The following is a 17370-nucleotide window of genomic DNA, read 5'->3' as shown; positions in this document are numbered from 1 at the left end:
AACTGATTGACACTGGAAAAGTTAGTCCCCCCCACCTCCTTCCAGTCCACGACCCCCCATCTTCACCCCTGAGTGAACCCTTCACCCCTGAGTGAACCCTTCACCCCTGAGTGAACCCATCACCCCGACTTCACCCCAGAGTGAACCCATCACCCCGACTTCACCCCAGAGTGAACCCATCACCCCGTCTTCACCCCTTCCACCCTAAAGCCCAGCCCACCCTCCAATCAAACCCCTTTGGATCTCTTCTTGTCAACCACAAGTCTTCCTCCCTTCCCCGTTTTCGCTCTGCCCATCCCTGTTGAGTCCCTGCCAGCATGTCTGAAATGGAGTCACAACAGGATGTTGCTATGGGGAGCGCTCAAATGACTTCCTATTTAGTAGCTGTCAGAGGAGGCTTCTGCAATCAGCTACGCATCGCATCTTAATGAGGTATCAGCTACCAAACTCCACTGGCAGGAAAGGTTGAGTTCTCTCTCTATGATACAAGAACAGGTAGTCTTTCCGAGCCCCGTGGCTTCTATTTATGACAGACAGACTTATTGAAGATATGACATTAATTTCTGGTCCAGCCAGAGTAGCATTCACAAGGTCTCATCAATACAGTTATGACCTCAGGGGGTTAACACATAAACACACGTTTCATATTATTCCCATAAGAATTGGAATATGTACAAGAGCAGTTGTTTTCAATTAACATATTTTCCTTAATTAAATTAAAGCATTTCCTTCTTAAACATATTCTATTTATCATTACGAGCACACCCCAAAATCAAACATCCATCTTGAAAATATATATTGTGTAAGTCCCCATTTCATCCTGTAGGTCATCTGATAGGTTAAGAGCAAGCCGAGGACCAAGCCAGCAGGTCAAATGTCAGAGGCATGTATATCCTGTATAATCTACACACGCTGTATAAACACAGAGAGATATGTTATAATGACCTGAGGGAGATGGAGAGAGAAAGACTGGCAGAGTCAAATAAAAGATTTGTGATTCATCCTTTCTCCTCTAGTGCCTTATACTATCTACTTGTGCGTTGCTATCACACTGTGCGTAGTAAATCAGACGCCATTTAAAAGGACTTTGAAACTTGAATGTCATGCTCATATACATTACATATTTGTTATTTTTCCCCCTCACTTTTGTTATTATGTATTTGTATTTAATGTAACTTTTTTCCAATTGCTTTGGCCATGTTAACAAATTTCTTTACAATGCCACTGTAGACCTGGCATTGAATTGAAAGAGACCAGAGAAAAAGACCATCTACAGGAACCTACAGCTCTTCTGTCTTTTTTTGTGACAAACCAGGTTAGCCTGGTTCTGGTGGCAGATCTACCTCTAAGACTAAATGATGAGGGAGTGGAATAGCACTGAATACAGCAGAGCCGAATAAAATAGTACAGAGTACAGTACAGTACAGTAAAGAACAGTAGAGCAGAACAGATTAGAGAGGTTTAAAACACAGTACAAAAGAGTAAAGGGGGGTAAGAAAAGCACTAGAGTAGAAAGGATTAGAGTGGAAAGATTAGAGTGTAGAGCAGAAAGGACTAGAGGACAGTACTAATAGAGGGGACAAGCAGGGTGAGGTGGAGTTATAATAAATGAATCGGAGGTTTGGGGAATGGATAGACACTGGATAAGACCTTAACTTACTCTGGTGCAGCTGCGTTTACTAGCTCAGTTGAAACGGCAACGGAATACGTTGAATAACAACGTGAGTCCTTTTTTAATATCAGTTTTATATTCCATCTATCTATCTAATTGAGACTTTGATTTGATAACATTTTCCCAATGTGACACCAAGCCAGTCCACGGTCAGTTTATGGAATAGCTAAACCTGAACTAACGCAACTATATTATTAATTTACTGCTGCCTCTGCTGGCAAATCCATTCTCACATTTTTCATTTTCTTTCGTGTGTTCACAGTGACTGGATTAGCATCGGTATCAGGTGACAAACTAGAGTTGAGGTAATAGGGAAATGTCCCTGACATCACAGAGGCTCGATACAAAGCTAATCTCCCCGAGCAGAACCCCACAGTTATCCAACACGGTCTGTCACAGAATAAGCTTTTCAACGGCACATAAATACAGAGATGTTGTCTGTTATTGCGTTCTCTCTCTCTGTCTCTCTCTGTCTCTCTCTAAGTCTCTCTCTCTGTCTCTCTCGTCTGCAAGAAAATAGACTGTTTTCTATTGATTTTACATTAGTCACATTCCACACACTCTGTAAGCAGCTTTTCTGTCATCCAGAGTTCACTTGGAGGGCCCCTGCCAATACTCTCCCATTTACACCTCAGGTCAACTTCAGGATCATCCTCAGGTCTGCAATTAACAGTCAGGTCATCCAGCTAATCCTGGCTCAATATTTCACTATTCTTTATGAGCTCTGAAACCAAGGCCAGCGCTGATTGTCCAGTAGAGGTGAGAGAGAGGAGTCCGGAAAGATTGCGTCTTGATCTAATCTGGGCCCCTACCCTGAACCAATCGGGTCTCTGGCTCCGCTAGATGAACTCACCATGAAATCACTGACAGCATAAAGAGTTTAACAGGACAGGTGTAGGTTCTTATGAAAGACAGAGCTGAGGTACTAATGACCAGACAACCCCTATATTAAATCTCTGCACCAAAGAAGATACTTTCCTTTAGAATGGCAAAACAGGTTTTTACACTGAGATTTTAACTTGCCCTTTTAAGGCCCAAGAGTCAGAACAGAATCCATCCAGAATTGCTACTAAAATCAGGAGAAATCAGAAATGCCGTCTCTGCATTAGTGGGCAGGTTATAAGAATTACAGAGGACAGTTACCCCGAAAGAAGAAACATACCGTACAGTATTACAGGGACATTTTTGTAACGAAAGAAAATCAACCATCTACTCCTTCATACAAGTAACACATTCAGGTTGATCTGCTAACTATGAGATATCATATCAGGCCGAGAGCCTCAAACAACCGTAGTCTGTCAACATGCCAGCCCTGGTTAACCCCAGACAGAGCTGAGCAGCGGAAGGCAGGATAACAGAATATTGGAGGAGACAGAATCTCTCCACTGTCCTCCAGGCATCAGATTATCAACAGCCATTTCACACTGGAGAATTCTCATTTGGCCTCACCACACAGTCCCTTAAAAAAGGCTTTTGGCTCGGTGCAACACGCCTACTGCCATCATCCCTTTAAAAGGCTTTTGGTTCACCACCCAGCCTACTGCTACCATCCCTTTAAAAGGCTTTTGGTTCACCACCCAGCCTACTGCTACCATCCCTTTAAAAGGCTTTTGGTTCACCACCCAGCCTACTGCTACCATCCCTTTAAAAGGCTTTTGGTTCACCACTGTGCCTACTGCCACCATCCCTTTAAAAGGTTTTTGGTTCACCACCCAGCCTACTGCCACCATCCCTTTAAAAGGCTTTTGGTTCACTACTGTGCCTACTGCCACCATCCCTTTAAAAGGCTTTTGGTTCACCACCCAGCCTACTGCTACCATCCCTTTAAAAGGCTTTTGGTTCACCACTGTGCCTACTGCCACCATCCCTTTAAAAGGTTTTTGGTTCACCACCCAGCCTACTGCCACCATCCCTTTAAAAGGCTTTTGGTTCACTACTGTGCCTACTGCCACCATCCCTTTAAAAGGCTTTTGGTTCACCACCCAGCCTACTGCCACCATCCCTTTAAAAGGCTTTTGGTTCACCACCCAGCCTACTGCTACCATCCCTTTAAAAGGCTTTTGGTTCACCACCCAGCCTACTGCTACCATCCCTTTAAAAGGCTTTTGGTTCACCACCCAGCCTACTGCCACTATCCCTTTAAAAGGCTTTTGGTTCACTACCCAGCCTACTGCCACCATCCCTTTAAAAGGCTTTTGGTTCACCACTGTGTCCTGAAATGGCAGCCTATTCTTTATGTTGACCACTACTCTTGAGGGGGTTGCCAAATGGTTCTACTCAAGGTGGTCCACTAAACTAAGGGAGAATAGGCCCCTTTGGGACCCGGGCAATGTGATCGGGGTGACTGGCAGCTTGCCTCAGATGTGAGCTGACTGACTGAACAACATCGAGTGTTGATAAGAGATGATGTGTTGGAGAAAGATGTGAAAAAAGAGTTGGGGGGGCGATCCCTGTTAAGGAATAGGATTTGGGCCACATCTATAAGAGCTGAGAGAGAGAGAGAGAGAGAGAGAGAGAGAGAGAGAGATGGAAAGGCATGAGATATTAACCTGATCCATTGGCATGACAGCTACGTACCAGATGCTATGAATCAAGCTAATGGTCCACAGCTAAACAACATGAAAATAAAACTGGTCACAATGGAACCAGAGGCCTCTATGAGGTCCTGGCCTGAACATAGATTGGTTGTTCTGTCTATGACAGAACTAGGAGTCCAAAAGGGGACAGTATCAGGGGGTACATTAATATGGTACAGATCTGCCCTAAAACCTGTACTGAATTAATCAAAACATGAATATTTAAATCTGGTTAGAAATACTATGCCAGGTGTCACTCAGCACCCATGTGATCAAACAACTACCAGGTGTCACTTAGCGCCCACATGATCTAAAACTACCAGGTGTCACTTAGCGCCCACATGATCAAACAACTACCAGGTGTCACTTAGCGCCCACATGATCTAAAACTACCAGGTGTCACTTAGCGCCCACATGATCAAACAACTACCAGGTGTCACTTAGCGCCCACATGATCAAACAACTACCAGGTGTCACTCAGCACCCATGTGATCTAAAACTACCAGGTGTCACAGTCATCCCGATAACACCACTGACTGATACACCCACTCTTTTTGATGTTTGTGCTTATATGACTGAGTATTAGGAAAGTCTCCAGCACTCTGCTCACCCTAATGGATTTGAACATCACACGTTCATTGTTTAAGATGAACTGTTGCTTCTGTCTCTAGGGCCGCATGAGCTTGATCTACTGCACATCACTGTTAGACCTGGAGACTGACATTGAACCTCAGAAAGACCAAAAAAAACTGATGCCAGGACCATGAACCTACATTCTACCCACATACCTTGGCCCAACATGGGTCTGAACATCAACACCACCTGGAATGTAAACAATGTGTATGACCTAAGACATAATAAAGGCCTTGAACACCATAAATAAACAAATACCACAAAATGCAACATTCCAATCAGGATCTGCCTTAAAGAACTCCAATCAGAAACCGTTGTCCTCTTTGGTTGTGAGATCTGGGGTTCCCTAACCAGACAACAATTTGTAGAATGGCACAAACAGGAAAATGAGAGTGCATGCAACATTTCGCAAAAGTTTCCTTAAGAGTACAATGCAAAACTCCAAATAATGCATGCAGAGCAGAGCTATATCCTGTAATGATTGAAATCCAGAAAAAACATTGTTTTTACACATATCTTAAAGAAAGAGACTCTAAAACCTTTCAAAACAAAGCCATCATGCACAGAGAAAGAAACCTTGAGAACAGTCCTGGGGCACAAATACACCCCAGAGAGCTCCAGGACTGCAGCACAATTAGACACAAACAAGTGACCAGAAAACAAAAGGAAATATTTGACACACTAAAGAGAATCTCCCACAAACGACCTGGAAGTGGAAAGTTCCATAGATAACACCTGACACGTGTTCATTTGACATGTTGGTGTTTGTTATGATGCTCAACTCATCAATAAAGCCCCTTTAAATTCAACTCAATTGACAGACAGAGACAGACAGACAGCAAAGACGGACAAAAAGACAGACACACATACATGGACAGACATCTCTTCTGCTATGCATTATGATGTAAAGGATGAATGACAAGCATGGAGGCAGGGATGGAGGCAGGAGAATTATGGACAATTCATTCCCCAAGATGTTCTGAGTATCTTCAGCAGCTGAGTTAGAATAAGACAATGCATTCTAGCAGAAAAACATGCCATCATAAAAATGGAACTAAATAATGAACTACAGCGAGCAATCTGCAGGGGAATTCACAAGGGATTCCAAAGGCCCGGGAGATTATGCTCCAAGTGCCGATTCCTGCACTTCTGACAGCACATTTGGAAAAAAAAGACATTGTTTAAAATCTAAAAGCTCATGCTACAAGCTCTCAAGCCAAATGCTTTCAGGCCACAATGTATGTTATTGTTGCAAAGAAATAAAGACATTCGCAGAATTAACTAATGTTCCCACTAGCATAGCATGGCGGAAGAGAGAACAGAAAACTAGTTTAATGCTAGCTGAAAGTCTGACTGGAGATGAACTCTGCCCTGTTATACACCATGTAACTTAGGCTTGGGGGAAAATGTGTCAGTGTCCCAAATTCCATGGGATTTCCAACACAGTGTACACAGAGTCCCTTTGAGGGCGACCTACAACTAAAGGGAATCAAAACAAATAAAATATCCGCCTTGAGTTCCATTAAGCTGTAACTGAAACCACCTGACAGAAGGCTTCGCTGGTTTCTAAATGGTTCTAGAATGATTTGATCGTTTGTAACTGTCGGTCACATTCCGCAGTTTTAATACATGGCTCTGGTTTGACATGTCGCTACGCCGTAAGTTGCTTTCGACAAGTGGTTATTTTCTGCCACCATTCCTCCAGTTGTCATGGAGTTTAGCAATGAAATGCAAAAAACTTAAATTTAAATCCGCAACTGAATACACAGCTGCCAGTGGGAACACTGTAGGTGAAGAGAGAAATGTGATATTACCGGTATTACATCAATTATGGTTTGTTTATTTGATCAAACTAATAGTACTGTTTGCACAATTATTTTCTTAATTCTTACTTCGTAGTTGTCGGGAACCATTTCACAAGAATTTCACTGTGCCAAATGACGCTGTGTTTCGATGCATTTGAACAATAAACCTTGAAATTGTCAACATGAGTAAAATAGTCTCACACACACATAAGATAATGTGAGTTTCTTCCTCTACAGTACAAATTATAAATACATATTTTGATGAAAGCTTAAGAGTTAAAACAAGATGTATGTTACAGGTGAGGTATGTTGAGGAATCACCCAGTGAGTGAAAACACAGAGTAGTTTCTCTAGCTTATATAGGAAATCTAAAACATTTCTTTCTGGTCTTCCAACCATTTTACACATCCCAGCTTGTTCCACAAGGAAAAATCAATAGTCTACATGCGAAATGTGATCATATCAGCAATATTATATTATCAGAGGTGGGGTTGTATTTCATAATTAACATAGAAAAATTTTATGTGAACCGAAAAAAAAAGAAAATGTGTACTCAGATAGTGGGCTGTACTCAGGTAGTCGACGGTACTCAGATTGCAGACTGTACCCTGTACTCAGATTGTAGACTGTACTCAGCCTCACAGCCCTACACTCCCTGTGAGTAATGCTGACAAGCAGGAAGAGGACAGATCTACGAGACAGATGAGATGAGGTAAGAGAAGGCTTACACTGTGTTGCATTGTCCTCCACACTATCCTCTGAAGCAGCAGAGAAACAGAGAAGAGAGGAATTTATTAGAAAAGTAGAGGAGAAATAAATAAAACATACATGATTTAACGGAATGCAATGCATTAATCTGGAATCCAATAGCGACCATAGAATGTGATAAGGAGTTCAGGCTATTTATCCAATTCCACAGTCTCCCCTCTCTTAGAGATCCCATCTGGTAACACAGCTCCATATATCTATCTGAGGACCTCCAAACCTCTGCTAATTCCATAATATATAATCACGTATGATTATAACACTACCTAGTGTTAATACAGGTCCTTATACTGTCTATCTGTTATACAGTATTAATAACATAATATGTAATAACATATGGTTATAACACTGTTACCTAGTGTTAATACAGGTCCTTATACTGTCTATCTGTTATACAGTATTAATAACATAATATATAATAACATATGGTTATAACACTGTTACCTAGTGTTAATACAGCTCACCATTTTATCTGTTATACAATATTAATACTATAGAATTACATATGAGCACACTGTCTTCCATCTTAATAAAGTTTAATTAAGGGTTTATAACACTTCCTTAGGGTTTAATTAAGGGTTAAAGCCACATTTCCTGAAAGAGGGAGATACATTTTTCCAGGATTAGTCACAGAAAAAACTCAGAACATCACATTCCGACATAAAGTATTGAAAATGTTGAAAATGCACACTCTGTTCCGACATGAATGAGTAGGCACGGCCCTGTTTCCTCCAGCTTTGATCCCATAAAACCCTTCATGGTGTGACCCCCTGGGGAGCAGTACAATAACAGAGTGCTTAAGAGGAGAGTGCACACTTTGCAGTGCACACTTCACCCGTCCCTTGGGGATTATAGGTGGGAGGGTTTCAAGCCGTTTGAGTCAACAAGAGCCGTGACACCAACACGGTACCAATTACTCGTCAAAACCTCCAGTAGAGAGGATTGCTTCAGCTCAAAAAAACTCACTACTTTTAACCAGAGCCTTTTGGCTTTCCCTGTGGACCTGGTCAAAACTAGTGCTCTGTATGGGGTGTCCATATCCAATCACAAAATGCAATATCAAATGGGGGTTTATTTCACCCAATCACTAAAGCTAATATAAAAAAGATTTATCTCAGCCAATCACAAGGTATAATATTGAAAGGATTTTATCTCATTCAGTCACAACAGTTAATATCAATAGGGTTTTATCTTAGCCAATCACAATGGTTAATATAAATCGGATTTTATCTCAGCCTTTCAGCTGTCTCTTGCAGTAGGAAACTGCGTTTACACACTGCATTATATTTCTTTTCCACAGAATGATCTGGAGCAATGCTCAAATCTGCAAGAGTGGCAGACGTTCCAGTCATTTGGAAGACGCTCTCATCCAGATTGACTTACATTAGTGAGTGCATCATTTGTTCACTTCAGTTTTTCTCCATGGAAGTTAAATCCATGCTCAACCAATTGCCGTCACTGACCAAGGTGGGTACATTTAATTTAAAGCAGGAAATTAACATTGGAATTTCATTGTACTTTCTGAACTTATTGGTGCAAAACAGGACTCATAGTAAGATGACATTTTGGAGTGGAGAGAGTAGAGTACCCTGCCCCTGTCTCCTACCAGTCTGCAGATGGAGTACCCTGACCCTGTCTCCTACCAGTCTGTAGATGGAGTATCCTGCCCCTGTCTCCTACCAGTCTGTAGATGGAGTACCCTGCCCCTGTCTCCTACCAGTCTGTAGATGGAGTACCCTGCCCCTGTCTCCTACCAGTCTGTAGATGGAGTACCCTGCCCCTGTCTCCTACCAGTCTGTAGATGGAGTACCCTGCCCCTGTCTCCTACCAGTCTGTAGATGGAGTACCCTGCTCTGTCTCCTACCAGTCTGTAGATGGAGTACCCTGCCCCTGTCTCCTACCAGTCTGTAGATGGAGTACCCTGCTCTGTCTCCTACCAGTCTGTAGATGGAGTACCCTGCCCCTGTCTCCTACCAGTCTGTAGATGGAGTACCCTGCCCCTGTCTCCTACCAGTCTGTAGATGGAGTACCCTGCCCCTGTCTCCTACCAGTCTGTCCAGGGAAGTTCCAGCGGCGGTAGTTGGTCGTTCCTCCGGGCTGTAGGGTCTGAACCGGGCGTTGAACACATCAGAGATGCCCCTCGCCGAGCGACTTCCCCTGCTGCTACTGCCCATCCCAGAGGGCTTGGGCTGACCACACCCCTGGAACACCTGGTCAGCACAGACACACCTGGTCAACACAGACACGTCTGGAACACCTGGTCAGCTCAGACACACCTGGAACACCTGGTCAGCACAGACACACCTGGTCAACACAGACACGTCTGGAACACCTGGTCAGCACAAACACACCTGGTCAACACAGACACGCCTGGAACACCTGGTCAGCACAGACACACCTGGTCAACACAGACACGTCTGGAACACCTGGTCAGCACAGACACACTTGGTCAACACAGACACACCTGGAACACCTGGTCAGCACAGACACACCTGGTCCACACAGACACGCCTGGTACACCTGGTCAGCACAGACACACCTGGTCAACACAGACACACCTGGTAAACCTGGTCAACACAGACATAACTGGTCAAACCAGACACACCTGGTCAACAGACACACCTGGTACACCTGGTCAACACAGACACAACTGGTCAACACAGACACACCTGGATCATCTGGTCAACACAGACACATCTGGTCAGCCCAGACACACCTGGACAACACAGATATGACTGGAACAACTGGTCAACACAGATACACCTGGTAAATACAGACACACCAGGTCACCCAGCCAGGTCTACCATGACCAAAACAATGGCTGCTTTTTGTGAAGGCCTGATGTGACCCTCTACATATGAACTCATGCAGAGGAGTAAGTGTCATCCTTGTCTCTTCAAACTTTAACACCTTTGACAATGAGATGTTAAATTGAACATGTCTGTTTATGTCGCCGGTGCGTTTGGTAAGAATACCGCCCAGAGTACAGATCAGAAGACGACACCCTTCTTCACCATAATATATATGTGTCCTGGTCCCCGGCTCAAATCATGATAGAGGGCTCTAATGCGCTGCATGGCTGTGAAGACAGGAACATGTCTCTTCTCTGATGCTGCCCATTCTTCAACATGATTTCAATGCTGCCACAAAGTAGGGCATTGCAGACAGAGGACACAGTGATTTCCAATGGAAAGGCAATACAGTCATACTCAGTCATCTCAATGCTGCGTCCGGCACAGTCGGCACAGTCATTCGGCTCCGACCCAGCAGCAATGTAGGGAGCAGAGAGGAGCAGATTGTGAAATACTGATGATGGGATAGGAATGTAATCTCAGAACAATTTTTCAGACTCTTTTCCAAGAGAGTGCACGGCATACAGAGTGTGGTCTGCTCTGAGGCAGCGGCTAGTGTTCCAAATGGCCCCCTATTTCCTGTCTGTGTGGGCTCAGGCTGAAAGTAGAGCACCAGGCAGAGAATATGATGACTTTTAGGAGGCAGGAGACGACCTCTACGTGTGACTCCATAACAGGGAGGAAGGCAGAATAGAAGGATGGGATGGAGGGGGAGAAAGAACTGGGCAGAGATCCGTCGCTGGATGAACTCCTCAGAAACACTGTTCTGCTCTGAGAACGGCTTCAGGCTCAGTCATGTGGTGTTACATTGTTCTGTGTAATTGTGGATTGGCCCCAGTCTTCAGCGTGGGGATTTCAAACCCATATCCAACACTGAATAATAGTTTGAGGTTTGGGAGAAATGTTACGAAACCATAAGGAATGTTTATTCTCTGAATAAAACGCCATCATAATCACCATGGACTCAACTCACCCTTTCTCATTTCAATGGTGTTTATTCCAGGCACAAGGCCAGTGGAGTCCACCATGCTTGGGCTGGCCTGTTTTCTAAAGAGACTGAACTTATTAAATGCTACTTCACTGAATGTGAAGAACACTGGAAAAAGACATTGATTAAAAACCCAAGACATGGTAGGTTTTGGAATTCAAAGAATTCCCAGGGCCAATAGTGTGTTTTATGGTCAGGTCCTGAGATGTAAGTTATTTCTCAAGAATGTGTGTGGGAAAGTCACATTGGCAGAGTTTCATGATTCACATCAACTTCAAGACAAAATAGAATTAGTTTGTCAACAAAAAAAAACCTGGAAGCAAGTAACGCCAACTGTCTCCTGTCAAAATGACAATCAGCTGTTAGATGACACATGGCCTTCGTTTTAAACGGAAACTAGCTGAACAATCATGGCTTCAGCGCGTTCAACGTCACGGTTTGGTACCTTAGCAGAAACTGTCATGCTGTTGTCCTGCATGGTCATGATGGCTTCAGAGATTTTGACATCTATTGGATCCATGACGGCTTCGATGTTGAAAGGTCCCTGCAGTCGGTCAGCTACCAGCAACATGGCATCTGTCAAAAGACACACTAATTACATCTAACAGGGAACGCACACACTTCTCAGAAAGGGAACATGACACATCAAAAGGGGATTGTAAATTCAACAGCCTCCTGCTCAACATGAACAGGATAAACACATCCAGAATTGCTCTACACACAAATCACTTGCTACTGAAACTGCTGCAAAAACTGTCATGACAGCTATGATACCCAATCACTGTATATATGTGATGACATGAAGATGTCAAACAAGCTGTAGTTAATTGCCAGTAGTTAAAACTGCATTTTAATTACAAGCTGTGTTAGCCAATCATTTATAATACAACATGCACACATTTTATTGTATCTGTGCTTCAGTTGATTAAATTAGTAGCAGCCAACAGTCCATATTTTTGAATCTGGTCCTGTTTGATTTTAGCACCAGCGCAAGCTCATATTGCATCCCCACACTGCCGTGACTATTAACATTAAACATAAAATGGCCAATATACCAAAGCTAAGTGCTTTGTCCAGGCACTCTGTGGTGTGTCGTGCCTGAGAACAGCTTTTAACTATTGTATATTGGCCACATACCACACCCAAGCGTGGTAATAAGTACCTTATTGTTTAAATAAACCACAGGCAATGGCTATAGGGTAGGGTAATACTGTATATCTCCTCACAGGCTTGCTCATGTATTATTGCTGAATCAAGTTGCAAGCACCTCCTCAGTCTGTGATTCATAAATTACTTTGTAGGCTGGTTTGTTACCCAAAAGGCTTTATCTCCTTACCAAACCATCTGTCTGAAACACACACGGCACCTTTTCCTTACGAAAACACCCGGTTGCCCTTTCCTCACAAATAATATTCTCCTATACCCATATAGTGTAGTGTTAGAGGAGGCGTGGAGTAAGTGGAGTGTACTGTAGTCTTAGAGGAGGCGTGGAGTAAGTGGAGTGTACTGTAGTCTTAGAGGAGGCGTAGAGTAAGTGGAGTGAGTCAGGGAGGATCCAAAGGGCAAGGAGACAGGCGGAGCGGAGTACAACCAAGACAGGCGGCAGATTACTCTGTATGAGGGCTGGCATAGATCAATACAGAAGATATACGAGTCACTGTGGTCCAGCTCTTTGTTTTCATTAGAACAATGTGTTGGTAATCCATGTTCATACAGGGCCTATTCATCTAGCTTCATACACAACCCATTACTGTAAAAGGGATGGAACTATTGACCCGCAGAGCTGTGGATGAGACCGGCTCTAAACAAGTATTTGATCTGTTCATTAGACTCTTGTCTCTCCTTCGCAAAATATCATAAAGCTTTACGGTGCCTGGAGGAGAGGAGAGGGAGGGGGAGAGGGGGAGGGAGACAGAGGGGTGAGCAAGTCCTTTCATTACAGTAGAGAGGTAGACGAAGAGAAACAAAAGACCTGGGACCTGGGAGTCTATTAGGAGTAGAAATGAAAGAAGTGTCAGTGGAGCTGAGATGAAAAACCTGTAGGCAGATTCAGGAAGTTCTGAACCTCAGGGGGAGAAACACAAAGGGATGTGGTTGGCGGAATAAACACACTGAAAACTAGCAGGGTTGTTTTCCTGTTGACCTCAGTAATCTAGCCAACAGAGAACCCTACGAGTCACATTGTTACAGGATCTATAGACACCCGAGCCCAGACCGAAGTGCGGATTGCAGGCTCCAAACTCTGACAGATCGTGAGCATAGCTGCATGTTTCGATGAGAAAAAGTGGAGCCAGCAATCAGATCGGATAACTTCCATGATTCCATAATTTCTTTAAAATACATTTTAAATTCCACTAAATTCCCCAGAAATAGATGCAGAGCAGCCTACACAACAGTTCAACAGCACCGCGACCTAATGAAAGGTCACACTGTAATGAGGTGAAACAGGTAATTTCTCATTGATTTGCTACTTCCATCCATCATCCACAGTGAAGAGTAAACAAAGCTTGCAGCTCTTATAAGGTAATTAACCGGAACCTTAAAATGGCCTTACTGCATTAACCTTTGAGGATTATCTAGTTAACAGCTGCACACTTTGACCCTAAATTGGCAACAAAAAAAATGCCAACAGCATTTCCAATGCAATACAAGTTGGAGTCTTTATTTTGTTGGACTTTAATCAAATAACTGCTGTAGCTGGCTATTGCTGTCAGGACAGTGTGGTCTACATGAAGAATGAAGTGTGGTCTCAAAAATAAAACTGAAAAGTATTCAGACATATAGTAATGCTGTCGCTTGCCCTGGTAGTGGGCTCGTGCACTTTGACAAGAGGCCTGTAGTTGATGCTGACCTGGGTTTCTTAGGGGATTCTATGAGCATGGCCCGGTCAGCTCTCTGCCTGAATCTTGTCAGAGCTGGACACTCCAAACCTATTTTGGAACGACTGGTTATCATTTTAGTCATCTAACAGGGGGGTGTACTAACGTTTTCCACATGATGAAACTGCATTTCTGTTTGTTTTAGTTGCATAAATGCTATTTATTTAATTGGGTTGCCTACCTCAATGCATGTGGTTGGGATTTAGCTCAAATATCCATGTGCAAAATTGTGCTAAAAAAATAAATAAATAAACTTTTCCAGGGGGTGCACTTTTTCATGTGACTGTATGACTGCCTGGGCCTTATGAAGAGCTTTTGTGTTTGTTGACTGTCTTGCTTCAGATTGGCCTTGGTGACGCTTGGTTAGATTTCCATTAGGAGTCATTGTGAGGTCAGAGCACAGGTCTAACTGGAGACTATGAAGAGTGTCTGACAGTCTAACTGGAGACTATGAAGACTGTCTGACTGTCATACTGGAGACTATGATGAGTGTCTGACAGTCTAACTGGAGACTATGAAGACTGTCTGACTGTCTAACTGGAGAGTATGAAGACTGTCTGACTGTCTAACTGGAGACTATGAAGACTGTCTGACTGTCTAACTGGAGACTATGAAGACTGTCTGACGGTCTAACTGGAGACTATGAAGACTGTCTGACGGTCTAACTGGAGACTATGAAGACTGTCTGACTGTCTAACTGGAGACTATGAAGACTGTCTGACGGTCTAACTGGAGACTATGAAGACTGTCTGACTGTCTAACTGGAGACTATGAAGACTGTCTGTCTGTCTAACTGGAGACTATGAAGACTGGAGTTACTTACTCCTGTCTGTCTCTCTCTACCTGTCTGTCAGTCTATTTGGCCAAGAGGATCTCTACTGGAGAAGGTAAATATTAACAACCCCACCAAGCTGTGTATTAAACAACTGGTGTTTCCGGTATAATTGGAACCTCTGACAGTCCAGAATATAGTTTTTCAACTGATTTGTACAAATACTTGAATCTGAAGGAAGGAATGTGTAGAAAAATAACATTACCATAGAGGGTGTTGCATTGGACTGATTTCATTCACATGCCTCTTCAGCCTACGCTGTTATTCCAGTTTTTTTGTCATGGAGGACTGATTGGACACGTTGCTTCAAAGAATTGTTGAAAATGCTACTGTCATGGTACTACATTCCACAACAATGCTATTTGGATGTGAAAAGACTTCACCATACCGTTGGTGTTCTGTTGACCTGTTGTTGGTGTTGATGTCGGTGACACTGATACCTCAGTTTCAGTAGTGGATGCCTTTGAAACGTGCACAATATGTCTAATCCTTGTGTCCCTCAGGACGGTGGGAGAAAGATTATTATAAACTATTGAACCAGCAAAAATTAGAATGCCCAGTATAAGCCTCAATTACTATTTGACAAAGGAATTCAGGTGACAGGCAGTTTTGTATTCCATATGGGATCCAAACTCCACAGTTGTAACAGTGCATTTTTTACCTTCAGTCCATTGGTTGCAAAAACATTGATTGACAGGCCTTTAATTGGCATTAATTGGTTACATAAGCTACATTACATTAGTGGTATATTTCCTTACAGGCTCCCTGCTGGAGTCAAACCCACAAATGCATGATACCGAATTAAACACTGTTTCATCATGTTACCTTCTGGAGTCCATGACAAGCCAAGCCATTGAACACGGGCCAACTGTATGCATCGGGGGTCCAAGGTAGTGTAAATATACTTTTGAAAGCCACTCTATCCCATTAAACCAAGGGACCCTTTATGGGGTTGCAACCCCTAGCTTGGGAAACAATGAGCCAAGGCCTCTCAGGAATTGTCTTTATTTTAAGGAAGAATACAAAAGTTAATCATTCTATAAAACCAAAAGAGTATCAATCCCCAATAGACATTCAACCACTAATTTCTTTATATAGTTTAATAAAGAGTTTTTATGAAGGCAGATGAGAATGAGGCAACTTTCTAAAATTACAAAGTGAAAGGTTATTTCGTTGTGCTTAAATACGTTTTACATGACAAGTTGGAAACATGAAGGTCGTTATTGAAAGGTGCTCTAATGAAAAATCCCTTCTAACCATTCATCATTTAGCTGGAAGAAAATACACTGCTTTCTATTCCACAGGAAGCACTAGACCAGAAGTGTTCTGGAGAAGAAGTTAATAAAGAAAAGCAATGTAGTTCAACTTACTATCATTGATAATAAAATCTATTACAGTTTTAAAGCTATTTTAAAAAGCACACTTTCATGAACATTTGTCCCAGTGTTATGGAGATATTCCAGGTTGTCTTGTGATGGTAGCGCATATGATGTGGAGAAGCCAAAAGGATAATACTATTTCAGTATATAGCTAAACCAGCACAAATATAGAAAGGTTTAAACAATACTAACATTCAATTTTGGTATGTCTATTGTAATTACCCAGTTTATAAGACACTATGATACTACTAGGTGGTAATTAGCAGCTAGCTAGCAGACAGGATTATGAAGTGGCTAGCAGCTAGCTAGCAGACAGGAATATGGTGTATTCATGATGTGTTATGTAGCATCTAGTTAGCTGATAGGAATATGCTGACATTGTCAGGTGGTAGCTAGCAGCTAGCAAACAGACAGGGATAAATTGTCATTTTGGGGAGGTAACTAGCAGCTAGTTAGCTGACAAGGACATGGTGTATTTGTGAAGTGATAACTGGCAACTAGCCATAAGGTTTATTTGTGATGAAGTAGCTAGCAGATAGTTCATGAACAGGGATATGTTTTTTTTTGTAAAGAGGTAGCTAGTAGCTATCAAATAAATGGGGACAAGTTGTTGTTTTGAGACAGTAACTAGCAACTAGCCAACAGATGTGGGGATAAGGTGTCTTTATGAAGGAGTAGCTAGGAGACACAGGAACTCTGTTCTTACTGTTAGCTTTGGTTGAATGTGTTCAGGGTCACCGTTACTGGAACACTAAAAGAGCCTGTTGTAATTTACCCTGACAGACAGGTAAACACACCACCTCCGTGTCCTAAACCGAACACTACTCTCAAAACGGTGCACTACTTCACCAATAAACAGGGCTTCTTTTTGGACACACCCAGGGGGATGGAATGTTCCAGGTCTGACTGACCTTCATGTAGTTAAGCTCTGGAGGAACAAATTAGCTTTTTCATACAGTACACATTGCCATGGAAACCATTGATTAACA

The 17370-nt window shown here is 42.8% G+C and overlaps 1 protein-coding gene across 4 annotated transcripts in view; it reads right to left on the bottom strand.

The window, feature by feature from the left end:
* Positions 1-17370, bottom strand: part of gpc6a (glypican 6a) — a 154413-nt gene that overhangs the window by 12750 nt on the left and 124293 nt on the right. For 3 of the 4 annotated variants that reach the window (XM_034289736.1, XM_034289735.1, XM_029116699.2), the window contains exons 5-6: positions 11737-11867; positions 9500-9661 (exon numbers count right to left, since the gene is read on the bottom strand). In XM_034289736.1, coding sequence (XP_034145627.1) covers positions 9500-9661; positions 11737-11867 — 293 coding nt within the window. Of the gene's footprint in view, positions 1-7414; positions 7445-9499; positions 9662-11736; positions 11868-17370 lie in introns of all 4 variants that reach the window. The other variant, XM_029116698.2, reaches the window with a different exon arrangement.

This window comes from Esox lucius, chromosome 22 (assembly GCF_011004845.1).
Source record: "Esox lucius isolate fEsoLuc1 chromosome 22, fEsoLuc1.pri, whole genome shotgun sequence".
NCBI classification, from domain to species: Eukaryota; Metazoa; Chordata; class Actinopteri; order Esociformes; family Esocidae; genus Esox; species Esox lucius.
This window is presented reverse-complemented; position numbering and strand designations above follow the sequence as displayed.